This window comes from Phalacrocorax aristotelis, chromosome 1 (assembly GCF_949628215.1).
Source record: "Phalacrocorax aristotelis chromosome 1, bGulAri2.1, whole genome shotgun sequence".
Taxonomy (NCBI): Eukaryota; Metazoa; Chordata; class Aves; order Suliformes; family Phalacrocoracidae; genus Phalacrocorax; species Phalacrocorax aristotelis.
The window spans coordinates 102,523,621-102,550,517 of record NC_134276.1 but is presented as its reverse complement, the minus strand read 5'-3'; the positions used below and the strand labels follow the sequence as shown (position 1 = coordinate 102,550,517).

Below are 26,897 nucleotides of genomic sequence, written 5' to 3'. Positions count from 1 at the left end.
CCTAGTCTTAAACCTGTGATAAATTTTGATTTTTTGTTTGATATTGTGCAATGTATCACAGCTAGAAATTAAAGCTTTTATTAAGAGGAGTGAATTGGCTTTTCTGTGGTGCACAGAGTACTTGTTTCAAAAGCAGGTATACTCCATCATAAGAAAGAGACCACCGAAGCGCAATATAGTTGTGCTTAGGGAGGCTATTAATGGTAATTTTGAAGTTTTAGAAGTGCAGCATTTTTTCTTTCATTTTCCCCCTTAATCCTGCCATGCTCGGCTAGCTTCTTTGTCAGGAGTCTATGAGATATTGCATGACAGTTTTTAATTCCCTAAAACATTTCCAACAGCTTTTTCACAGAATAGGTTCTGTATTTACATGTCCGTATAGAATGCACGAGGACATATTTTTATCTTGTGCTTTATTAGAAAGAGTGACACTATTCATTACCGCACTCTGTGCTGCTCTCTGGCATAGGGATGGATGTGAGCGGAGAGGACGGTTTGCCTTTGTAGCGCGCTCAACATCCAGCATGAAAAAGTAATGACTTCAGCCTCTCAAAAGACAGAAGTTCACACTTGTTACTTAAAAAAAAAACCAAACTAACCAAAAACTGTATTAAGGGAGTTTATATTTCCTTGCTGAGTATTTAGGGCATGGCCACTACACGTTTTTCAGACCTTCCTCTATAACTCTGTGCTTTTAAATGTTAAATGAGAGTTTCCTATGGTCTTTGAATACTTGTGGTTAGTGCTTTGAGGAAAAAGCAAGCTTGTGAGATTCAAGGTAGCTCATACCTGGTGGACACATTACATTGGTAGCAAGAAAGTCAGAAAGCATTAGGAACTCCCACAAAGATAGGGGCCATTGCAGGTGCACTCAGTGGTCAGTCCATGAGCGAGTGTGCGTAGCTATACATACTCATGACGCATGAGATCAGGCACCCACACATGCACGGCATTCAGACACAGATAGATATAGTCACTGTATCTGTGTTGCTAATGGGCACAAGAGACCCTCAGGCATACAGATCTCATTCAGTGAACATATATATAGGAACGCTGCCTGGGAGTGTGTTCAGAAGATCTCATGCACCAGTGTTCCTGCATGTGCGAGCAGGTCCCAGGCACAGATATAAGTAGACTCAGGCTCAGTCTTGTATTTGTGGGGTCTTGAGACACAGTGTTGAGGTACTGGTGGGGGTGGGATTCACAAAAAAGGGGTGGAGGGTTTGCTGGCCACCTGCAGATGTATATCTGTGGGGCTTGCATGTGGAATGTAGTTAGAAGCGAGAATGAACGGTGAACATAAATGTATATCCAACTGAGAATCAAATATTGGCATTTGAAAGTGGCAGTGGATATTGCAGTATATAGACTTGGGGATTTGCATAAGGTTCTGCATCTGAGAGAGAAAGACTTCAGGAACGGGGATTGAATGCATTTCCTTTTTTCTGGCAAAGGAGTGTTTTAAGCGGGTAGAGCAGCAGGGTGTAGGGGTTTCATGTTGTGGGAAGAGAACAGTGTGGCACACACGTGACTGTGCCTCCACCGACAGGGTGCACCGCGAGGGTGGACTCGGCTGTCCAAGTGTGTGTGTACGGCAGGGATACCTGGGCGTTCTCGCCTCCATCGGGGACCATCACTTACAAACTATCTGAATTTCCTCTGGAACTGACCAGATACCTGTTCAGAACAAGGAAGAAGCTCAGGCAAAAAAGCACCATAGTAAAAAAAAAAAAAAAAAAAAAAAAGCATGCAAAGTAACCCAGGGAGGGCTTGTATGCTGTAAGCACCAACAGGCAGTAAATGATACCTTTCAGCTGACTGGCAATTACTGCCTTAGCACTGGGGGGGTGGGAGTTTGGGAATATGTGTAAACACTTCTGCATAGGCAATTCATCCTGAACAGCTGGAAACTTGTGGTGATACACAAAACAGCTCCTAGCACCCACATAGGCTTTGTTGTGCCTGTAGGGTGCAGTACCTATAGGGAACTACCTAGAACTCACATCTGCTTAAGATGAGGATGGCTGACAGCACTGCCGGTGCTGGCTATGCCCCAAGTCATGATGGAAAGCTCTGGGAAAAGTTTTTGGTTAGCAATACCTGCACCTTGGATTTGTTTCACCAACTATGGTATCACTGCTGTACATGCAGAGCAAATGAGATTGACCCTGCTTGTTGGTGTGGAAGGGCATGGCTTGGGTTCCCAGTGAGATGCTGAGGCCTCTCTTGATGGGGCAGGGCTGGTATTTCATAGGTAGATATTTTATTAAAGCTTTTTAATCTTGAGATCTGGTTTCTTCCCTGCTTCCCCCTCCCCTGGAGCCACAGGATGGTGGCTCTGCTCTCTCGTCCCCTGCCTCCCTCTTCCCTGAGAGCAGACAGGGCCAAGCCATGTGGGCTTCAGAACCTTGGGCAGAATCTCAGCATGAGTTCACTCTCTTTAAAAGCCAGGCTGTGTGTTCGGTGCTCTGGGGTACACGTGAGCGTGAGGGAAGGGGTACCCCCACAGGGATGTGTCTCTGCTGTGGATGAAATACTGTCAAAACAAGCCCGATGTACCAATGGGCTCTCCAAATGCCCCTCTTTGGTGGATGCAGCTGGTTGTAGGCTTCCGGCACAGCCACAGCTGGATGCTGACGTTGGATATGCTGCTGACAGAGGGCATCCGCATCGCTGACCTTGATGGCTGTGTGTAAGTACAATGCCAAGGGTGCACGCTGCCGGCTGGGAAATGGCTGCCCAGAAGCTCCCTTGCCGGGAGCACCAAGGCGTAGAGGCCAGCCGTCTACCAGCCACTCAGTTTTACCTCGACCCTTGGGTCCCCACACCCAGCCTGCTGTGGGTGGGTCGCATCCACTCGTGCTTCTGTCAGCAGGCAACAGGCACTGAGGCGCTGGGATGTGGAAGGTTCTGGAAGAGCTTGGGGGTGCCCCACACGTGCGGCCATGGCGCCCTCGCCTCGCCCTACCAGCCTGCTGCCAGTGCCAGCCCACCCAGGTGCATGGGGACTACGGCAGCAGGGCTGCGGCTGTGGGCGCCGGCGGCTGGCAGCCAGGCGCAGGGGCCCCCTCCGCCGCCGGCACTGTCCTTCCCCCCCCCCACCATGTGCGGTCTCGGGTGTGTGTGTGTGTGCGCGCGCGGAGAGGGGGGAGCGAGGGGGCGGACACAGTGGAAATTTCCACTCCCTGCAGCAGCCACAGCCGCCGCGGCGGCGGGAAGGAGGAAGGCGGGCGCAGGCCCTGAGCCGCCGCAGGGAGGGGAGGAGGCGGCGGCCGCCCCGCGGCTCGGTCCCGCTGCCCGGCGGCGGGTGTCCCCCGCTCCCCTATCCCGCCCCCCATTCTCCCCTGGCCGGGGCGGCCCGGCAGCCCGCGGGCGGTGGCGGCCCCCCGGCGGGCGGGCGTGTGTGAGGCGAAGGCGGCGCTTGGCGCGGGCAGGGGGCGGCGCGGCGGAGCCTGCGCAGCTGCCGGCGCCCTTTAAGCCGCGCCGCCCGCCCGCCCGCCCGGGTCTGGGCGCAGCCTGGGAGCCGCGCGGGTAGGAGACGCTGCTGCCACCACCGCTTGTCGCCGGGGACGCGCCTTCCTCCTCCGGTCGTCTGTGCCCCCCCCCCCCCCCCCCATCTCCTTCTCCGGCATCGCCGCCGCCCCCTCCTCCCCACCCTCAGTCCCGCCGCATCCCCGCTCCTCCCGCCACAGCCAGCTCTAAGATGCCCCGCTATGAACTGGCTTTGATCCTGAAAGCCATGCAGAGGGTGAGTGAGGGAGGGGAGACGGGAGGGAGGGAGCCAGGTGGGACCTGACAGACCCCCAGCCTCTCCTCGCCGCCGCCGAGTGCCGGCCTCCCCGCGGTGGCCGCACGCCGCGGCCCCGGCCGGCCCCTTCCCCGGGGCGAGCCCTGCCCTCCCCTCCGCACTCCGAGGCGGAGCTGCGCAGCGTGCTTCAGGCTTCTGTCTTTCTCTGCCCTTTCTCCTTCCCCTTTTTTTTTTTCATTCTCCCTCCCTCCCCGCTCCTTCAGAGAGTTTTGCTTAGTCGCTCCCCTCGAGCCGCAGTCCCCTCCTCACCCCCCCCACCCCCCCCCCCCCCCTTTCGGCCCGCAGGTAAGCAGATCCCACGCTTAGCGAAACAGATGCATTTCTCCCTCTCTTGTTCCCCCCCCCTTGCCTGGTGCGAGTGAACTTAGACTTCTCCTTGCTCCTACACGCGGGTGCCAGCACGTCCCCCCCTTCCTCCGCAGCACCAGCGCTTTCCGTTTTTTTCCGTTGCCGTGTGCTCCCCCGCCCCCGCCCCGCACCTGCCGTGGCCTCGCTGGGTACCTCCCTAGGTCGCAGCAGCCCCACGCCAGGTCACCTCGCCTGCGGGAGGCCTTGCGGTGAGCCTTGGCGGGGCGTGGGGGGGGGAAGCAGGGACTAGCTCCGGCAAGCTTCCCCTCGTGGGGTGCCGGCTCCCTGCCCCTCCAGCCTCTCTCTGCACCAGGGGAGCCTCAAGAATAATTTTTCTTCTCTTTTTTTCCTGCCGCCGCTGACACCAGTGGAGCTCCGCTGATGCGGCTCGCTGTGTCGCCCCCCCATGCGAAGGGTTGCTAGCCGTTGCCGCCTTTTTTTTTTTTTTTTTTTTTTTTTTGGTGGCGTGATGATAAGCCGTGGTGTGAGCGAGTGAGGCTACATGATGCTCTTGCTGTTTTACGAGAGCTGAATCAGTGCGGGGGTTGTGCGTACTTGTCGGTAAATAATAATAATAATAAATAGAAGCATCCCGGTGTAGACGGAACCATTTATTTGGAAAATAATAGTTGATACTGGCCCTTCTCTAGTAGCTTCTATAGCCTTGTTTATCTGCTACTTTCCAGCTTAATATACAGAGCTGGTGCTGGAATGTAGCAGCACTTCTGCTAGGCTGTAACCCTTCTGATCTGACCCAACGTGGGCATGCTTGCTCTCGCATTTAACCTTCATTTAAATGAACATGTGTATTTGTCATAGGATAGCAGGAAGCTAAATAGCGTTGCTGCGTTTCTTTTGTAGTTACGGGAGCATGTCTTCATGTATTACATGTGCTACATATACTGGTACATTTCCATTCATTTTACATGTACCATCCACATGTCAGGGTTGGCTTTTTTTTTTTAAACTTGGTTTAACTGCAGAAGCTGTAGTGGACTTCTCAGGTGAGTCCTCTAGTGGAGGAACACAGCAACAGTGGAAAAAAATCTGGTGACATTGCTGCACCACCTCATGGAGCAGCATCTGCTCTGACAAAAGCATGCTGCTTTTGGAGTTGGGTTGTCAACATGAGATTTTTTTTAATTATTTATTTTTCACACCCCTCCCCATCAGTGTATAAGCCATAGGTGAGGTGATGAGATGCTTTTTGCACGCATGCTGTTAATGTGGGAGATGCGTTATGTTGTGCAGACACTAGACATGCAGAGCAGGATAGAAAGTGTAGCAAATCTGACATAATACTGACACACGAATAAGCTGACTACTCTGAAAGGATGCCATGGAGTGCTGCGTAGTGGAAAGGATCTTTGGTTCCTAGGATCTAAGCACAGAGATGCAGGGATAAGCTTTTAGCTGTAAGATGCTTCTAATGAGCATCGATGCACTCAGGATTTAACATCTGCAACCTTTTCCTCTTTGAAGTTTGACTCTCTAGTATATTCTTTCCTGATAGATGTTCCTTAAGGTGTTTTTTAGCTCTGTGATTATGTTAAAACACTCAAGTTTTGGTTCAGGTATACTGCTGTTTTTAACCTGCCTTTGTTCTAACTCTAAAATTTAGAGAGTCTGTCTAGATGCTCGTTTTTTGTTGCTGTTGACAGTACACCAGATGTAGGGTGCTCTTTTTGTGTTCCAATATGTTGCTACTGCTGCCTTTCTCATGTAGTGACAACACTTGAAAAAACATTTCTCTGGTGGTTACGTGCTATATGGTGCTGCTGAATCCTGGCAAAGGGGTTGCTCTAAGGACCCCCATAGCATTGCTTAATCTCAACCGTAATGCTAACTTAAATTAGTCAAGACATGGAGACCTGAATATGGGACTAGTAAAACAGTCTGAAATTACAGAATGACTACATAACTCCTTCCTGTAGAAGCTGGAGAGATCGTATACAGTCCTGAATAAATTACGTGGCTTCTTAACAGTAGTGCTTCCTGATGAAGCTGCCCTGGGCAGGTGCTCACTGTCCTGCCATGTCAGTCCCTGTGCATGGTGGCTGCGTGCTCTAGTGCCTACTTTAGTCTGAGGCTTGAGCAAGTGCTGAATGTTCTCTTGTTGTCTGTGGCATCCTTCCTCATCTCTGACAGCTCCCCTGCCTTGCAAAAAAAAAAAAAAGTCAGCCCCTGCTGCCTGGCTTTCTTGCACTTTAGAGCTGTTGTTAACTCCTGTGAGCTCCCTGGCAGCTTGAGCACAAACCTCAGAGCTACAGTCTGGTAGACTTCCACAGCTCTCTTCAGAGGCAAGCTTTGTGATTCTCTGGGGGTTTCCCCCACCCACAATTGTTTTTAATGGTTACATTTGGCATTTTCATAGATCTAGGCAGAGTAAATCCCTCAAATTAATTTTTGTTGCTTTAAACTCTGTTGCTCCCTAGCACTGCTTGTGTTCAAGTCAGGGATCCCTCCTTGCTCTTTTTTTGCATGTGGCTTCTGTTGTGAACCATGGAGTCTGTTGTGCAGCTGGTCTCCCCCCTACGCAGCTAGACTCGACATGGTTACAGGGTGAGCATGACCCCTCTCTCCTGCCTGATGCTCCTGTGTCCCCTTGCTTCTTGGCAAACTTCCTCAAAGCCTCTTCAGCTTTCCTTTTGTGTCTTAAAAATGCAACACCCAAGAGCCTGGGGCGGGGGGGGGGGCGGTGGACTAGTGGAAAACTTTTACTTTCAAACTTTGTCACTAGTTATCTGCATGTAATTTTCACAAAAGCTCATGACTTCTTTCTGAAATCAAAGCTGAGCAGCCATTCTCTGTCCTGTTTTGTAGGTAGTGTATGATCAGGTAATTGACTTGCACTAGAAATACTGGATTTGTAAATTGCCTTGATCAGCAGAGACCCCAGTCAGTGACTTTTAGGAAAGCAACACTTAAAAACCATAAAAGCACCCCCAAAATAAATTAAATAAAAAACTGCTTCTCTGTGGTATCACTGTTTCACTGTTTTTGAAGGGTAGCTGCAGTGAGGGGCTTGGATTGTGTTCATCGATGTGTGAGTATATGGAGGAGATGCTTTGGGAGGAGAAAGGTATAAGGCCAGTGAAGTGACTGGAACTTTGGGTGGAAATAACGAATTTTGCCCACGTGTGTAGCTTTCTACACTCCAACATGCAAATAAAAAATAGTACGGGGTGTTTGCTAGCAGATTGGTTCAGTAGTGTACAGATGTGTGTAAACGGCATGTTGCCTACTCTCAGGAGCCTGAATCAAAGACTACAGTTGTGGTGAAGGTAGAGGTGCAAAATGAAGACACAGCTGTTCATGCTCTAACCTTTACTATTCATAGCAAAAGATGAACTTCTAATTACTTCTAACTTTCTCCCAGGAGAGTCATCTTTGGCGTTCAGCGGGGGGGATCATGGCACAGCAGGACCTTCAGCAGGAAAGGGTAGTGACCCGCTAGTGAATTAGCAGGAGTTCTCGCTTGCTGGAGAAAGGAAAGCTCTTCAGGGAGGCTTCCTCTTCCTACCCTTCCCGTCCTGCCGAAACTCCCTTGAGAGCCTGGGGAAGGAAGTTGGGGGGGGGGGGGGGGTGGGGGGGAAGGGAAGGAAGAGCTGGAAATGGCTTCCTATTGCTCTGATGCTGTTTTGCAGACTGACCACAGGGCGGCAATGCAAGACACCCTCCAAGGAAAATTGGCAGCCTGGGGAGCCTAGGACAGACAGAGAAGGTGGCGGTATTCCCATGCTGTTCTTGCTGCTGCTCGACTCTTGGGACACCCATCTTCAACAAAACAACTTTGTAACTGGAGCTGAAGTGAACGGACAGTCTGAAAATACTTTATATTAGAGTCTTTCACTAAGAATGAGGAAGCATATGGATATTTTTTAGCAGCATACTCTTCTCCCCCACTTCACCTGTAACAAAGGACAAATACATAGTATGTGTCGTGGTCTAAAACTGAATTGCCTTGTTTCAGCAAATACTTGGACTAGGGGACCCATCCACCCACCTCTGTAACACTGCAGTGAATCTGGGCTCTCAGTTTGGCTGGCATGTTCATACAATGTAACTTGTCTTCAGCATCATGTTTGCCTTTGGAGTGGGTTGCCACGTTTCAAAAATTCCCTGCCTGCTGCGGAGATGGTTTGAGATTTTAGGAAAGCCATAGTAATGGGCAGTAGTGTTGCTTGACATCTTGACTATTACACTTAATTGCTGTGTAGGCAGCTGCAGCAATTGGGCTTGTGATATCTTAGTTGCTAGGAAGGAGGAGGGGAGAATGAAGAGGGCAGTAAGCAGGCAGATACTGGTTTTATTTTCTTTCCTTTCTGGTGAGCCTACATGTTCTTACAGTTGAATTGTACATCTTCCCCACCCCGCCTCCCTACTTAGTAGGTTAAAATTACACAAAAGTTTTCCTCTGTTTCCTTTGACTTTTTTAGTAGGCTGAAACAGGCTTTTTTTCACCACATTATGCCGAGCAGGGAAGGAGCCTTGTGTTGGGGGTGGTGCTGGAAAGAAGACCAGAGTTGGAACTAAAAGACAAGATTAGAAAACAACAAGATCTGGCATTGACTCCCTGTAGGAGTGAGCTTTTTGTTTTCTGCTTTAAGCATTTACATAAGAATGACTAGATTTTGAAGTGTGTGATACAGACAGCATTTGAGAATGACACCCTCTTGGCTGGTGTTTGCTGCTTCTGAATCTTAAGACTTGAGAGTGGTCCTCTTTCTGCCAAGTGCCTGGCTTGGGTGTGGGGGGAGGTAGAGGATTATTCTCTTCTACAAAATAGTTTTAAGACTTTTTATGGCAGATAGTTGCTAGCTAGATGAATGTGGCAAAGCTGTCCAGAGTGAGGACTAAGTTGATGGCAAGAATAAGGGACTTGAAGCCTCTTGGTTTATAGAGGCTTCCACAGTGTATCGAGTGATGCGCTTCAGGGAGCGTATGTAATGGGATGCCCTGGTTAACTGTGCCACTCTTGCTCCCAAAGCCATAGAGCTGCAAGCCTGTGTGCTGAGGCAGGACTGTGGGCAGGCCCTTGTGCTGTGCTGGGACTGGCAGGCTTCAGTGGGAGCTGGCTAGCCCCTCTTCAGTGGGCAGGAATGGCAGCTTAATGTTTAAGATAGGACTTCTGCTCTTTGCCCCCATTACCTACTTAGCAACGTGGTTTTTTCTCTTGGCTGTGTATCTCCCCTCATCTGTTCGCTGTGTGCATGTATACATGTGGATGCATCGCGTATATGAACAGGGGGATGCTTGTAAACTTCAGCATGAGAGCAGATTGTCTATCCTTTAACTCTTGAAAAAGAATGAAGGAGAACCTGTTGTGATAAAATAGCATTGTTGCTCTCCATTGTTGTAAAAACCCTTACAAGTGACTGACTCTTTTAAAGATGTCCGTTATATCACTTAAAATAAGCTGTTAAATTAATTCAAGTATGAATGTGTGTATATTTGCTTTCTTCTAATACGTCATACATACTGTATTTTGTAATGATGGAAGTTCGTTCTTTCTTCACACATTCTTTCAGGAGCTGATTTCTTCAGTTGCCTTATTCCAGAGCATGGAGCACTGGCAATTTCCACCCAAAAATTACTTTGGTGGTTGTTGATTATTCATCAAGTAACTTACCTTGCTTTTTGCCAGGCTCTAACTAGAGCAGGCTGCTAATTCTTTGAGCCATAGCTGCCCAGACCTCTTCTGCTCCAAGTCTGTGGCAATGTAAGGGTTGCCTATATGGAAGCAGTTGCTTGATAGAGCTGCATATACCAGCCTCTGTGCAGCTTATCCGAGGGCAACAGGAACCACCGGGCACCAGGTTGTTCCCTTCAAAACCGCCTGGCCAGTGGAGCAGCAGTAATATCACTGGTGTACGTTCTGTACAGGAGCTGATAAGAAGGTGAAAGGGCAGGAGGAAATAAAAGGGAGGACAGATAGGCAAAATATAACTAGTTATGTAGAAGTGGAACAAGAAAGATGGGAAATAAAAATAAGGAAAATAAGGCAAGTTCTGTGTAAGTGAAGGACCTGTACTGTGGGAGCACTAGTGCAAATACTGGTGCTGGAAATGAGATACTAAAGAAAAGGTATCACCCCTTGTGAGGAGAGGGGAGGGAAAGAAGCAGATGGTGTAAAGGAAGGGTCATGAACCCTGGAAACATGATTGTGAGGAACTACATAGAGACTATTGTTCTACTATTTCTCACATATTTTTAATCCTGATTTGTCCAGTTGCAAGCCAGTCCTTGTGCTTCAGTTATGCAAATATCTAAGCAGTAATAATTAAAACCAAAAGTACGTGCAGAGCATGGTTACAGGAGGGGAATATGTTTGGAGTGTTCAGTGGAGTTTGAAATGATTAGAAAAATAAATCAATGTTTGGTAGCTTTTAATATAGGTAATTACAAAGCTTGATGTAGAATAGCGCTAGTTGTTTTATAACCAAGATGACTTATTTCAGCCTTGTTTTGGTGTCCTGAAATCTCCAAGAAGGATCAGAAATCTTGCAAGACTACCCAGCAAGCTAGGAAGCTCAGAGGGCCTGAAATGTAAATTCTAGGATTATGTATGCCCCTGAAACTTCTGTCTCGCCTTTCAATGAAACTTGTGATACTTTATGTTCTTGGAAAGATTGTGGGCAGTCATAAATGTGATGGGAACGTGAAGAAATAGTAGATAAGCTTAATGAGTCTTTTTTTTTTTATTCTCTCTAGAAATTTCTTCCTAGTATTTTGCCTAGTTGCATGGAGACTCACACTTCTGCTATTCCTTTCTACAAATTCCCCAAGTAACTTCTGAAGTCTTGTACTTTCCTAGCCAAAATCCTCTTCAAATGGGACGAACTAGCACATTTTTCTAGGATAGGAGTATGCCAGTTACATCAGTTACTGTTGAATGGTGATAACCACCAACTGGATCGATCACATCTTTGTATGTTGCAGCTAAAGAAAAATGGTCATCTTCAGTAGTGGTAGAGATTTTACGACGACTTCTGGTGGCGTGTTTCTAACAGGGTGATAACGTTCGTCCTCTGTGTCCCAAAAACTTGATTATGTGGTCCGAAATCCTCCACAAAAATCGAATACTTGCATATTTATGCTTGTTTTACCCATTCTCTTACTCTTGCTCTTAGTGACTAAGTACTTCATCAGACTAATTTAGGTAAATGGTATTTGGCAGTGGTGGTGAAAAATGTCTGTGCTTCTGAGCTTTGGGTTGCCACAAGAAGGAATTTGAGTCTTCAGGCTCAGTGTCCCTCTGCAGCTTCCAACTTGGTGTGTCATCTGATGTCTCGACACGCTTACGTGGCAGGGAAAATTCTGCCTGATGCTGCCTGTTGCCAGAATCTTCTATTTTTTGCCTTCTGGAGGAGACACCCCCTCCTGCCTCCATTAAAATGGCTTGCTTTCTCTGCCCTATTGTGCTCTTTAGTTACTGTTGACTATGTACTTCTCAGTACCCTTTTTCCTCTTCTGCTTCCAGTTCCTGTGTGGAAGGAAGAACATCATCTGTTTGCAGTTACAAAGAAAAGCATGGTTTCCTTGCTGAGGGATGGAGCTGCTTATAGTGAGAACCTGTCTTTGGGCATTGGAGCCTCTGGTAGTCATCTGCCTGAGTTAAGGCAGAGGCAAGAATGATTCTTCTCATTTACCAGGGAAGAGTGGTCCAGTTCCTCAGAGGTGCTGAGCAGCAGCTGTACTTTCTGGTCTCTTTGCAGAAACCAGATAACATGTCACCCGTGTAAACATAAGCCAATTCTTTGGGCTGACAAGGAGAGAAGGAAGTACTTACCTACATACTTTCTTTAGAACTAATAGTTTAACTTAAGCTGATGGACTAGTCTTTCCTAAGACCTGAGGAAGATGACTACAGTATGTCTAGGTAGGCAGGGAGAAGATAAAGATATACCAGAAAGAAATATTTTAACAAATACAAAGGAACTTTCTGTCTCCTTTTATTCTATCCCTAGCTTAACACCCTCCTTCCCCTTCAGGTGTTTGGAGTTTTTGAAAGAACAGTGGAGGCAAATAAATCCACTATTCCTGACAGAGTGATGGGGACTGACTCCTGGGGAAAGAAGCCATCCAAATGTGAATGCCACAGGCAGTGGCATGAGTTGGCTTGCTGAGGCACTGCTGGTGAAGTAGATTTCAGAAAATAAGCCATCTTCCTCTTGCTTTGCAATTCAACAGTACTATAGCTTCTGTGTGTTTACAGAGTACTGAATGAGCACTGCAGTGAAGCTGCTTCCTTTTTCTTTTGTCACTTTTTCCCCCCCTCCTTAATTTGTGATTTGGTGGGAGACCTAAATAAGTATCTGCACTTGGGATGGGGGGGAAAGAATGGTTTAAACCAAAACCAACAGCTAAATTGATCTACTCTAACACTGACAGTCACAGTGCTCTTCAGCTGGCTTTACAGTACTCCAGTTACTGCTTCTGTCATAGTCCACCATAGCATTACATTTCTGACTGGCAAATGCAGTGTAGTTCTCTTGTTTCTGCTGCTGAACTGCATGCTGTGAGGTTACTTATTTCTCTCATGTCTTCTTCAGCAGTCCTTTAGAAAAGAATCAAGAAGAATGTATTGTGGAGCAAGCTGCTTTTTCTGATGCTGCAGTAAAATGAAGACCAGAACTGGAGCGATTCCTGAAACCCAAGACAAAAAAAAGCATTAGGTGTTCATAATGACTCCTTTGAGTGACTGACTTGAACCTTGCACCTCGAAATTGGACTTTTATGATAGTGATGATTTATAAGAGTAGCCTCTGCGGCACCTCTGTTCTCCAAGGCCATCAGAAGTTTTGATGCAGTACCACTTTGGGCAGCAGAGCATGTGTGGCAAACAGGTTAGTCAGGTTGCTGCTGGTGCAGGTAACTTGCAAATGTGGTCTTTTACTCCAGCCTGTTGAGCTGGGAATGCCAGTACAGACCTTAACTCAGGTTATTTAGTAGCTGCTACAGGTCATCTTCTGCCTCTGAGCTTTCCTGCTTCCTGCGACGTACTCTGTCTCAGGTGGGATTCCTGTCCAGCTCTTCTGCCATAGCTCTTGGTTTACGAGGGGAAGTCCTGAAACTGTGGTCATGGATGTTTAGGGCTCTGTTGAGTAGCTGGCAAGGATAGCCCCTGCTTTCTCAAGGGCATGTACTACATAAGGATAAGTTGATATATATCAGTTATTCCATGAAGAACACTTGTGCTCTTTTTTTTTTGTGTTCTGGAGTGCTGCAATAAATGGAATGAAGCAGGGTTTTTTTTCACCCCTGAGAGATAGGCTACCTACCCTGGACTTGTAAACACAAGGTTATGGGAGGTAGCCTGTCCATTTTCTTCCAAATTTGTCCATACAAATACATATCCACCATGCAAGTGGACAGGTAGGAACTCATTTGTGTGTCCACAGCAGATAGCCTGCAGTGCGAGCAGGCCAGACAGCACACTCAAGGGGTGTGTATAGAAGCCTGCTCAGGGCATGAGGCTTTTTGTTCTCCCCTCACCCCGGGAGAGAGATTGTTAATATCTTCCATGTAGCTGTTGAGCCTGGCGATCTGGGGACATTTCTTCCATACAAGTGAGTTGTTCAGTAGGTAAATGCTACCAGTATGAGTTAACGTACCCCTGCTTGAAGAAGGTGGAGAAGAAAAACGCAGTTTCTAAGAGAGAACCTCAAAACTACTTTAAAGTCTATGAATAAAGTTAAGTATGTACTTAATTTGCTGACAAAATAGCAGTGGGCACCTGTGTGATACACGAGCATCTGCATCCTAAATTAACCTTTACAGCACTGGCCATTGGGACTTATTCCTTAACTGTAAGAGAAAAGGGAAGTCAACTGAGAAACTACCCATCTGCTAAGAAGAGAAATAGACTGTGCAGAAAACAAATAGTTGCTTTAGGGCTGGAGCAGTTTGATTCTGGCATATTTAAAGACCCATCTTATTAGAAAAGCACTGTGGAGAAAGTTTTTCTTCAAAACAATCACACAAATTTCTCCTAAAAATCCCACCCTAAATCTGCTTCACATTGTCTAATATCTCTTCAGGGAATTGCTTGAGACTTTTTTTTCTTAAAGGACAGACTGCCTGTTGGAGAGACATATGCATTGTTTCACCAAAGCTGTAGCCCTCTATCTTCAGACAAGAGGGAAGCACATTGTTTTGTGTCTTTGATATGATCCAGCCAGAAAACAGCCTTAGGGGAAAAAAAATTCACAGTCCTTGGCAGCAGCGCCGTCTTTCTGTCTTTTTTTTTTTTTCCTGTCAGTGCCACAATGTACGCTGTTCTAATAACTTGAGATTAAACTCGCATGGGGCATCTCAAAAGTCCTTCTTAAGACTTGAGGTCATAACTTGCTGAAAGTTCAGAGGGACGAGTCTCATTTTTGTAACGAAAAAAAGTTCCAGGGTTATTTTAGAATTAGGTCTAATAAGAAACTGGTACAAGAAGCTACTTCAGTGCAGTAATTTAGTGACGGTGCAGCAAATTTGTAGTTGCTATACTGAAAACTTTCCACCTTCCTGCTCAAGCAAGCTGAACCCTGCAAAATTCAGATGTTGATTACAAAGGTGATGGTTCAAGACTCTGTAGACTTCTTATTTCAAATGCATGGTCTGGCTGTACCTTCCAGTGGAAAATACTCAAGAAACTTCATGTATTGTTTATTTTGGTTAGAATGAGCCTATTGTAGCTTGGCAAGTTGCCTAACTGAGAAATGTCGCGATTTATTCAAGGGCATCTGCATCTTCTACTTACATACTTCTCAGAGGGACTGAACATGCTTGTAATAGTCATGCTATGAGCTGGGTACCTCTTGTCTCAAACATAGTTTTAACAAATATTTTTGTGATTTCTGCGTATTATTATATAGTATAGTAGGTTTTGCAAGGTTGTTGATTAATCTGCAGGGACGATGGTGGGAAGCGAACTAAAATTCAAGTCTAACATTTTTTTCAGTAACAGCATGACAATAGAAGAGGGAAAATATTGATTACTACTATTTCTTTAGCTTGCCCATTATTCTAATTTTCTGTATAGTAGTTTTTCTTGTTTCTACTGTGTCTCAGTAAAATCTCTTCTTCCCCTTTCCTTAAAATAGTTATAGTTTTGGTCTAAACGTTAAAATGTAGTTACATTTGAAAATTTAGCGGAATGTACTAGAAGATGCAACACTATTAAAGCATTACTCAAAAGTGCTTAAAACTAAGAATAGTGCATTATACTTGTATTTGATAGTGTCATATGATCTACAGTGTTTATAGTGTTGTGTTCGGTTAAACTAATAGACCATTTAACTTCTGCTGCATTTGTGGGTGGGGATAAAAGTGAATTCTTCTGTGGAAGAATTTAAAATACATCTGTGACTTGAGGCTTATGAGCATGATAAATTTAGCACACTACTGTAATCAGTCCATTTTGTGCCATGTCTCCATAGTCTCTCATTATTGGCTATAACTCCAGCAGAATGAATATCTGTATTCTCATGTGGGTTTGTGGTGGTGGTGGGGAACCCTTATTATCTTTCTTGATTCTGAACTACTCTTGAAAAACAGCCAGCTTGTAAGAATAACTTGATTGTGAATTTCTCCTTAAGGCTGAAGTTGTGGTTTGCTGTAAGCTATTTTAAAAATACATCTGCCTTAATGAGAAGTGCACATTCTTACCTCAGCACCATTGCTGCCTTCAGTAATGCACAAAGTTAGGCAGAGGGGGGAGTGTGCGCATTTTCCACCTTAGCTGTAGTTTTATTATGGTCTATCTGAGAGTTTGTAATGTTTTTATTTACTCTTTTTTTAAACAAAACGAATATGCTACAGGGATGCTAAAAAGGAGACCAACCAAACGCTAGAATATATTAGCTAGGTGTTTGCATTAATCACAGATGAATTAATAGGGAAATGTGAGCTTCAGCATAGTGCCAGAGGACTTCTGCAAAGGAAGTGGAAGGAGGAATGCCTGAAGGTGATGCTTGTAAGACTTCTAAGGCTGGTAGACCTTATGGTCAGAAAAAAGATCCAGTGATTTTATTTTTTTTTTTTGTGCCTGCATTACCTTTAGCAGTGGGTGAGAAAGAAGAATGGAGTCAGACCTGTTCCTTACCCTCTGTACCAATCTTGAATACTAAAGATTTGTGTTCTGATCTTTAGACTAAACCAGTTCTTTGCTTTGGTCTTCTCCTCCCTTGCTGTGCCCATTCAGTGTCAGAAGAATTTTATGTCCAGCACTCTAAACGCATGAATGGTTTTGGGTGGGTATGGGTAAATGGTACCTCCCAAGGTATAAATAGGAGATAGGAGCATCCTTTTGCCATGGTGGAGGTAGGAGCTAGTGTGCAGCTCTTCAGTGTCCCTTCCTTTCCTGCCTGTCCGGTTGTTTGCCAGCAAGTCTTCTTATTATTCCCTTCCGTCCACTTTGAGCACTTCAGTCCTGCTTGCCTAGATTAGTGCCTGTTTCCTGACATCCTTTGGTAGAATTGGGTGTGATTGGGGGTTCAGGAATACAGTGGCAAGGTATGCTCTGCCTTAAAACCTTCTGCCGCTGATGCTAGTGATCCTCTTCACGCTTGAATGCAAATAGTGCTGGGAAGAGTGCTTCCTGGCAACCTAGCAACTGTGACTGCTACCGAAATCCCTCTGTTCCTTCCTCCTGTGCCCAGGGTGCTTCCCAAAAATCCTGAAACCATGCAGGTGTGGGCATCAAAAGGCACACAGCAGACAGACCGTAACGCCAGATGTCAGGCATAGTTTTTACTTTTGTCACTTGTTTGAATGAGACTTTTTCTTCACTTTGATTACATGGGATATGTATGAAGAGCTTTCAGAGTAAAATGTTAACCCTGTCATCATCTGTACCCCAAACAGGTGCAAACTCATCTAAAACCTGCGGAATAACCTTGGTTCTCCAGCTGATCTTAAGTTGATGTTGTTTTTTGACAGTGTTGTGTCTTCGCCTTGAGTTTTAGCTCTAGCAGCCAGCTGGTGTGCCTCAAGTGCATGCACGTGATGCCAGGATCTATGAAGATTTGTGGGGTGCAGTGCTAGAGCAATACAGGAAGTGATTAGCCAAGTTAATGCTCCTTAGAGGTTGGGGTTTGTTTGGTTTGGGGTTCCCCTGCACCCCTCCCCCCCAAGATTGCTTGAAAGAGGAAGGCCTGTTTTGTGGCGTGAGAAGTAGACTTGCGAGACTCTAAAATAAAGAGAAATGAAATGTATTTCTGTTCCTTGCCTTGTTCTGGGGAATTTGGGTCATTTAATACTCCAGAATTGCTGCGTCCCTTAAGTTACTTGTAAACATTAAAGTTGTCTTGTAAAAGGCATAACTACTTAGTTCTACAAGTATTTAATTATGTGTATTATGGATTGCATAAATACAGCAGGAAGTATAAGGGGGAAAAATCTGTGGTGTTCAGTCATTGTTTTACTAGACTTCAAATTTTTTCTCATTACTTCATGAAATTCTTCTCTAATTCAATCTTTGTCTTTTGTCTTTGCTGCCTTGCAGGGTTGGTACAGTAGGCCTCACTAAACTTAGCTGCAACTAAGAATTTCTCCTACATCAACTGAGTTAAGGCTGATGCTCTTGTGGAATGTGGATTAAAAGTGCGTGCTAAGTTCCAAATTTCCATTTGAGAAGCGGAGAAAGTAAATGTACCACAACCACCAGCATCAGGACAGCAAACCAAGGGACAAAGAATTTGATCCACAGTGTTGATATATGTTAACTGGTTCACGTGTTGCTTAAAAGACGTTTGCTGGGGGGCGAGAAGTGGACGTCAGCTGTGCGAAGTCATTTTGTTTACAAAAATGAGGGCTTCTTTGGAAACAGCAGACATTGCCATTGTGGCACTGTACTTCGTGCTTGTAATGTGCATAGGTTTTTTTGCCATGTGGAAATACAATCGGAGCACCGTAAGTGGCTACTTTTTGGCAGGGCGTTCTATGACCTGGGTAGCTATTGGTGCATCTTTATTTGTGAGCAATATTGGAAGTGAACATTTCATTGGGCTCGCAGGATCTGGAGCAGCGAGTGGATTTGCAGTAGGTGCATGGGAATTCAACGCCTTAATGCTTTTGCAGCTTTTAGGATGGGTCTTCGTCCCAGTCTACATCCGGTCGGGAGTGTACACCATGCCTGAATACTTGTCCAAGCGTTTTGGAGGGCATAGAATTCAAATATATTTTGCAGCATTGTCTCTAATTCTTTATATCTTCACCAAACTCTCAGTTGACTTATATTCAGGGGCACTTTTTATTCAAGAATCACTAGGCTGGAACCTTTATTTGTCAGTTATCCTCCTTATTGGAATGACTGCACTGTTGACTGTGACTGGCGGTCTTGTGGCTGTCATCTACACAGACACCCTTCAAGCACTCCTTATGATTATTGGTGCCCTCACACTTATGATCATAAGTATTACGGAGGTTGGTGGGTTTGAAGAAGTTAAAAGAAGGTACATGTTAGCGTCACCAAATATTACATCTATCTTGTTAACCTACAACATTTCCAATACCGATTCCTGCAATGTCGACCCAAAGCCTGATGCTCTTAAAATGTTGCGTGAGCCAACAGATGAAGATATTCCCTGGCCTGGATTTCTGTTGGGACAGACCCCAGCTTCTGTCTGGTACTGGTGTGCCGATCAAGTCATAGTGCAGAGAGTTTTAGCTGCAAAAAACATTGCTCATGCCAAAGGATCCACTCTGATGGCAGGCTTCTTAAAGTTGCTGCCGATGTTTATTATAGTTGTCCCAGGGATGATTTCACGAATACTGTTTGCAGATGATATCGCCTGCATTAATCCAGAACACTGTTTTCAAGTCTGCGGGAGCAGAGCTGGATGCTCTAACATTGCCTACCCACGCTTGGTGATGAAACTTGTGCCAGTTGGTCTGCGCGGACTGATGATGGCTGTGATGATCGCTGCACTGATGAGTGACTTGGACTCGATATTCAACAGTGCCAGCACCATATTCACACTTGATGTCTACAAACTCATTCGGAAGAGCGCAACGTCTAGAGAACTGATGATTGTAGGAAGAGTCTTTGTTGCGTTCATGGTAGTTATAAGCATTGCCTGGGTCCCGATAATTGTAGAAATGCAAGGTGGTCAGATGTATCTTTATATTCAAGAGGTAGCAGACTACTTGACCCCACCGGTGGCTGCTCTGTTTCTTATGGGTATCTTTTGGAAGCGTTGCAATGAGCAGGGGGCTTTCTATGGCGGAATGGCTGGGTTTGTTCTTGGAGCGATACGGTTGATACTGGCATTTATCTATCGTGCTCCGGAGTGTAACCAGCCAGATACTAGGCCAAGCTTTATCAAAAACATCCATTACATGTATGTTGCGACAGCTCTGTTCTGGATCACTGGGATTGTGACCTTTATAGTAAGCCTCCTCACGCCTCCGCCTACGAAGGAGCAGGTTCGGACGACCACATTCTGGGCCGTGAAAAACAGGAGTGTAAAAGAGAATGCTGCAAAGGGGGAGCTGTACAAAGTGCAAGAAAAGAGTATCCTCAAGTGCAATGAAAATGCTAACCATATCATTCCAAATGGTAAATCGGAAGAAAATATTAAAAATATTAAGCCAGAGGATATCAATCTTCTGGTTACTTGCAGAGATGACAGCAACCCAGTGATTTCTGTGAGTCACTCTGAAGTCGAGACACCAGTTGATTGTTATTCGAACGGACAGGCGGCTTTGATGGGGGAGAAAAAGCACGAGGAAGAGACTGATGATAGAGAGAGACATTTGAAATTCATAGATTGGTTCTGTGGCTTTAAAAGTAAAAACATGAACAAGAGAGCTGTTCGGGAGATCGAGGAAGAGACTGTTTGTTTACAAATGCTGGAAGAGACTCCAAAAGTTAAACTATTACTAAATACTGGACTGGTCTGTGTCTGTTCGCTTGGAATATTCATGTTTGTCTATTTCTCTTTGTGAGTGAGTAGTGAACTTTTAAGGGTATGGCTAAACATACAGAAGTTGATACAGGTCTCTGGAGATTGTTTGTTTTGTTTTTCTTTTCAAATAACATAACTGCAACCCAGGCGTTGTTTACGCTATAGTTGTAAGATCAACTCAACTTTAGCCTGTTTAGAGACCATTTGAGACATGTCCTATCTCTGCTGAAGGCAGAACGTGTCTTGTGGTGTCTTTTTCTTTTTTCCCTTTTCCCTCCCCCTCTCCATTTGCAGTACTTACCTTTTGTTTTCCATGTATACATGTATAACTATACCAAAGGCAGGCAGGTGGCTGTGTTTGTAATCAGGCAGTTACAGAGCTCAGTCAGCATTAGGGTGCAGATAACAAGTAATCATTTACCGATGTGTAAAATCTTTAGATTTTGATTAAAGCTGTGTTGAAACTTTGTTGGGCTTTTTTGGGTGTGGTTTTTTTTTTTAATGTAAGGCTGTGACGCACATTGTTGTGTAGTTGTTCTTTGTAACATATCCATATTACCTTGGCCAACTTAGCACTTTTTAATTTTGCTCACTGCTTCTAGTTCGTTTTTTTTTGGTTTGTTTCTGGTGTTGGTGTTTTTTTTGTTTCTCATTTCTCTTGTGGCAAGAACAGGAGATTTTGTCTCATCTTGTAGCACTTAAAACATGATAGTTGTTAGTGGCTTTCTGTTTTTTTCTCCGTAAGGAAATTTTTGTCTTTTGATTTTATCCACTGTAAATTCTGTGACTGAAAAGTTGTTATATTTAAAAACAGAGAAGAAAAAAAAACCCAACCTGGCAAACTGGTAATGAAGGAGATGGGGAAAAGGGAAAAAAGAAATACTCTTTATTTAGGTTTTGTAGTATATTGAAATAGAATGGTGTATATTCAGCCCCTTTGGTCCCCAAACCTTTAGGCATAATTAGGATTAGCCTCTTTTTAGAGAAAAACCTGTGCATAGATTCTACCACATGGGAAAAAGAAGTGTGAGACTTTGCATGTCTTCAGTTTGGCAAGCTCTATGAAAAATAACTCTTCTCTGCTGTGTACGTGTAGGAGATTCTCTGCAGCCCTACCACTGCTCCGTATTGAGTCTGTAAGGGGAGAAAAACAAGTGGAAAGACAAGAGGAAGGGGAAGTGCGGGAAAGAAGAGGAAGTGGTCCTTATTTTCCAGAGTCCTTTTGCCTCATGGCTACTCCCACATCCCCTTTCACCCTGTCAAACCTTCTTTTTTTTAAGGAATGACTCCTGAGGGGTTCTGTGCCGGGAGATAAGGAGAGCGTGCAGTCATAATCTGTGTCGGCAATTGAGGTCTGCCCTTACAATTCTTCAGAAAAAGGTGACACTTTTCCCAGGCGATCACAGATGATCAGCAGGTCTCGAGATGCTGAGGTTCTTTTCTCCCGAAGGATGGATGCCCGAGGCAGGGATGAACAGTTTACAGCTTTGGAGGACGTGTGTGCAGCAAGTCTGCGGAGCTCAGCAGACTGAAAGGTCACAGATCTCAGTCTGCTTCCCCCTTGGTAAAGCAGGAGAACGTGTTGCCATCTGGGGTGCCCGTGCCCTTGCCCTTACACTAAACCAAGTCAGGGCCCGTTTTCGGGCGTGGAGGCCAGCTGACAGTGTGAGGCTGCACTTGTAGTATTAAACTCCCTTACCCTCCAGGACAGAGTGGTCATATCCCGCCTTCCCATGTAAATAATTCCTCCAGTTGTCTTTGTTCCCGAGCTCATCTAGAGAATTCTTTGGGAGAGCGTGAAGTGGCTGGGCCAGAAATGGTCTAAGGGACCATGCTGACAATCCAACAGCATTGATTCAAGGGTCCAGTATAATTTAATAATATAAACAAGAACCAATACCTATGGGTGAAATAGTTCTGTAGAGGTGAAATTTGGGTTAATCCTGCCATTGGAGAAAGTTTGCTTTCCAGTACAGTGGAGCCATAAGCTGCAGGCCATCTAAATAGCTTCTACTAGTATGATGTACAGTACATTTTTTCAGATGAAATTATTAGCTTCCATTTTTGTTGGGATTTTTGTTTTGTTTTCAAATCAGTTGAATTCCATTAATTCTGGGACTTGAAACAGAGGCCAAGATGTCCCACCTTTATTCACTTTCACAGAAACCTAGAATGGTTTGGACTGGAAGGGACCTATAAAGGTCATCTAGTCCAACCCCCCTGCAGTGAGCAGGAGAATCTTCAACTAGAAGATTTGTTGAAGAACAAACTAAACAAACAACTTCGTTTAGTAGTTGTTGTTTTTGCTGGAAAGTAGACTACTCTAACTGGAAATACAGTAATAAGTGTAGGAGCGGTGTTGCAATATATGTAGAAGAGTTACCATATCTGAGTCTTGATGTTAATACCAGCGTGTTGAGACAGATCATCTTACTGTTTATGTGGCTGGCTTCGTTCAGAAAAATATTTTAAGTCCTTTTTAATGGTAGAATTGTAGCATGTGAAATATGTGAGCCGCATCTCAAGTTAATTCGTTAGTGGGCTGAGTTGGGAAGGACGGTACTATAAGAAACATGTAAAACATAGTTAATTGTTTCTATGCAGGATAAAGCAATCCAGGGCAAAATTTGATCTTAGTGGGACGGAAAATAACAGCTTGTGGAGGTTAAAGATAAGTCAACAATATTTTCTTGGAATGGATGGGGTCTGGCTAATATGCCTAATTTGATATAAGGAGAGAGACTCATGTACCAGGCACTGTCCCTAAGTAACTTGGCATGTCTTTCCATTAGTGACTGGTACTTGGGTTTTCCAGACCGGTCCTCTTCGCTCTCAATATTAATAAATGCTGTGCCACCTAACCTGTGAAGCCAGGTTAGCTCAGGGACCCTTTTGCTTGGCTGCCATTGCTTCATCTGTGCTTGCTTTTTTCCCAGGGTGCCTTACATGGTTATGAAGCTGAAGGCATGGCTTTAATTGTCACCTGAAGACTGATTTGCTTGTAATGGCTTTTCCCAGCTCTTTTTTTTTTTTCCTTCTCTCTTCCCCCAAGTCATTTGCTATTTAAAGAGAATGCTGTGTAAAGAGTTAATACACAGGATGCCTGTATCCTGTGCTGTATAACTACAGTCAGATCCGTGGTGAAATTATCCTTCGACTGTGGTAGGGAGTCATAATCCTTCGCAAATGTATGGTGCAGCCTTTGACTGTTGAATCTGAGATACTTCATCTCCCGATTAACGTATTCTCACTTTTGTTAAACTAACAAGTTGCCGCACTAATCACAGTGGTAATCGGCAGTCAGTCAGGCTCTTAATAAAGTAATACTTTGCGCCCCCATCTTTAGTCGTGTTATTGTGAAGAAGCTTTTAAGCAAATTATTTCTCTAGTGCTTTTTCTCTTAAGTCAGTTAAAAATGTGTTTCTGTGCTACTCTCTGCCTAATGCCAGCCTCTTCAGCTGTATTTTGTTTTCATGTCTTCGCGGTCGTAGAACTTGCTAATGTTCTTTGCTGCGTATAACCACTTAATAAAAGGCCTTTCTTGGGGGGGGGGATCCAACAACCAGCCCTAACTTCTAAGGCTTCAAGCAAACTGTCTCTTGGTGAGCAAGTACCTTGCCCTGTGTTATGGACCTTATTATAATAAATTTCTTGAGTTTTTTTTTTTATAGCGTAAACATGCCTTTGCTAATCTGATTGTGATCTGTGTGGAAAAGGTATTAACCCAGTTTAATATGTTTTGGTTTAAACACCAACTTTTGCCTGGTAAAATGATAAAAGTGTTTCCCATAATGGGCAATCGGCTCCATCAATTTTAATGCCTGGCCTCCTCCTCGGTGGGACTAGCTAGTCATGCAGGGGTAGATCTAGGAGGACATCTGCTTCTGTCTTGCAGCAATTGGTATATTTACATCCTTGAGCTTAGAATGACAGTCTTGAAAAACTTACTTTGGAACGACACCTTTTTTGTTATTACCCTTAACTTATTTTTCTGTTAAGATATTTGAATTTTCTCCCAGAAATTTGTTAGAAGCCTTTTATTTAAAAAAAAAAAAGAAAAAAAGAAGAGGCATCTTGAGAGCTTAATAGTACATTCTGGGGGACTATTCTTATTTATTTTTTTTAATGAATGATTCGATGCTATTCTCTGCCAAAGTTTTGGTTTTTTTTTTTGTTATTTTTCATGTTAGCTTTTACTAATACCTGAAAGGAAACAGTGAGCAATTTTAAGAAATTAAAATGGCCTTCAGTATGCCACTTGTGTATTTTCTACTTCTCCACTTCTGTGTTCCCCTTTCCACCCTAATCCCAGAAGGGCCAGCATGAGACTTCTGATGCAAGTCATGAGAGCACTGTAACTGAGTAGGGAAAAGGATTTCCCACAAGGTTACAGTGAAGAGGGCAGAGCCATCAAAGGATCTCTGCGTGAACAGTTAAAGCAGAAGATGCTTACAACTTCAAAACGTACAGCTTTATTTTTTTTACATATATATTTTTTTAAATCCTAAGATACAGGAGGTGTTGGGACATGTTCCCTTTCAGAGAACAGGATACGTGGAAGAAGTTAAGGTCGTTAAGCTCTAGCTTTCTTGAGGAAATCTTTGGATTTAGCATGTATAGCAAAGCAAAAGTACTCATCTGTTAATTTGGTATGCTGTATGTTCTGTGCCCTTAAATGTAATTGTTTTAAAAAGAAAACTAACCTTGTTATGTGATGTTAAGAAGCAGACTGTGTGCAATGTTTTAAATTTTTTTTTAAGAAAATGTTTGTATATAATTAAATGGTTTAATGTGCTTTAATTGGCCTAAGGTAAAGAGTAGTCCTAGAATGTAAACATATATAATTAGGATTTCTGATTTCACTGTGAGATCTCTGAATTCTCTTGTTTTGCAAAGTGGTTTGTTTTGTTTACAAAACACTTTCTATTATTTCTTTTATGGTGTTGGTTTAAAGGCATTTGCTTCACTTCTGTTCTAATACTGAATTCATGGTATAGTGACATCTGGTGACACTTAGCATTATCAGTTTCACTGTGTAAAGTCAGACACTTTGAGCAAAAATGGTAATGATATGACAATTCTCTGTGTCTATGAATACACGTTTTTAAATGAGGTGGTTATAAAAATAGTTGCTGTGCAAAATGTTAGTAGTCTTCTTCAAGAAGAAAGCAAATTTTCTAATATCACTAGAGCAGTCTCTTCATTCATTTTCTTATTTTTAAAGCACAGTGTCAAAGTGATGCTGCTTTACCTTGTATTTCTGATACAATGTTTTTTTAGATATCTGTGAAGTATTTTTGGTTTTTGTTGCTGTTGTATTTTTCTGCAGATTTTATATAAAATACCAGTTATGAACTGCCTTTTCGTTTTGTTCTGTTTTTTAACTATTCAACTAAAATACATTTCAGACCAAAACCAAATTATATCATATAGTATTTGAAACCTGTCTTTTTCCTTGTCCCTTGTTTTCTTTGAAATAAGCCAAATGGGCATGTAGATAAGATCACTATAATGGATCCAGGTCTCCTTTGGTAAAGTGTTATTTAAAGGTCTGTTAAGATCTTACAAGACAATATACTGAAAAAAAAATATTGTAGTAGGAATATAGATTTAGAAGTGTTAATGAAATGAATACAGCTTAATTATATTGTAAGTTGCTACTGTCCATAATGACAAGCTTTTTGTCATAGAAACGATGTATGATAAATTAATTTTGGTCTAGTGTATAGAATTATCATATTGCTATAAATCTTTGAAGTAAATCTGATGCAAAATTTTCATAGTTAGCATTGCTGGCCCTGTGTATACTGTTCTTTGTATACTGTATGCATATTATTTTGCCTACTGCATTAGTCTTCAAACTAAAACTCTTATTAGAGAGTATTTGGATACTTCAGACTGTGTTTCTTGCAGTTTACATTCCTTTACCATGGCATTTTGTCCTGTCTAAAAGTATTGTATGGAAATGTTTAAAACTTCTGTACAAAGTTTCAATAAAAATAGAGGAAAAAAAACCCAAACCAGAATAGATATTTTTGAAGCTATTTTGGAGAACTTGTCCATAATTATGTCATACTTATCATATTCTTACTTGTAGTAAGTGTTGCATATATATATAAAATAAAAGATACTTCTGGTTTTGCCCCCATTATTAAAAGGCAGACCTTTTGAAGCAGGGCATGGGTGTTTGTTTAGAGAAGTGGGGAAAAAAAACCTAGATTCTTTAAAACTGCAAGAAGAACTTAAGCATCCAGAACATGGTTGTGGAGATTGGCTGCAAAACTTAAGGCTGAGTTGTGTTGTGGGGAGGTGGGGCTGGGGGTGGGCTGGACCGATCTTTCTGTAAACTCGGAATGCTGCAGCCACCTAAAGCACCCTGCAGAGCAGCAGCCTGCATGCAAAACAAAATATGGGTGAACCTTCATTTAGTGGAGCAGCCTTGTTGGATATCGTGCAAAATTTCATGGATTGTTTTTCCTTGTTTGTTCTTTAAATACCCTGTTCAGCTGCTGCTTAACCAGTTCTTGGGTGGGACAGGCACCTTCTTCATTCTGGAGTGTCCTTAAAAACCTCCAGTTGTGCATTGGTATCCCTCTGGGACTACCTCAGCCTGGATGCCTCAGTGCCTGTCTTCTGTTTATTTCTGACTGCAATCTAAAAATCAGTCCTGGTGCCCAGGACCTCCAAGGAGCCCATGCCAGCAGTCATGCTCTGAGAAGGATGCATGTGATGCTGTCTTCTCCTGTGTAGGAAGTAGTTACAGCTTGTGGTCATGAGTGCTTAGATAGTTGCCTTTGGGGAGGTAAGGGTACTTTCTCATTACCTCTATTTCAAAAAGA

At 43.9% G+C, this 26,897-nt stretch overlaps 2 protein-coding genes across 4 annotated transcripts in view; both read left to right on the top strand.

Moving 5' to 3' along the window:
* The first annotated feature begins 3,614 nt into the window (after positions 1–3,614).
* Positions 3,615–26,897, top strand: part of MRPS6 (mitochondrial ribosomal protein S6) — a 46,894-nt gene continuing 23,611 nt past the window's right edge. The window contains exon 1 of the mRNA XM_075100552.1: positions 3,615–3,748. Within this exon, the coding sequence (XP_074956653.1) occupies positions 3,704–3,748 (45 nt within the window). The 5' untranslated portion in view covers positions 3,615–3,703. The remainder of the gene's footprint in view (positions 3,749–26,897) is intronic.
* SLC5A3 (solute carrier family 5 member 3) lies at positions 3,657–26,084 on the top strand. 3 transcript variants are annotated; one of them, XM_075100528.1, is made up of 3 exons: positions 3,659–3,748; positions 7,804–8,090; positions 17,655–26,084. In XM_075100528.1, the coding sequence occupies exon 3, from the start codon at positions 17,957–17,959 to the stop codon at positions 20,096–20,098; it is 2,142 nt and encodes a 713-aa protein (XP_074956629.1). In that variant the 5' UTR covers positions 3,659–3,748; positions 7,804–8,090; positions 17,655–17,956; the 3' UTR covers positions 20,099–26,084. The 3 variants fall into 3 exon arrangements, with proteins under 3 accessions (XP_074956621.1, XP_074956629.1, XP_074956639.1); XM_075100538.1 differs by lacking the exon at positions 3,659–3,748 and adding an exon at positions 6,333–6,718 and having other exon boundaries at positions 7,804–13,005; XM_075100520.1 differs by lacking the exon at positions 7,804–8,090 and having other exon boundaries at positions 3,657–3,748.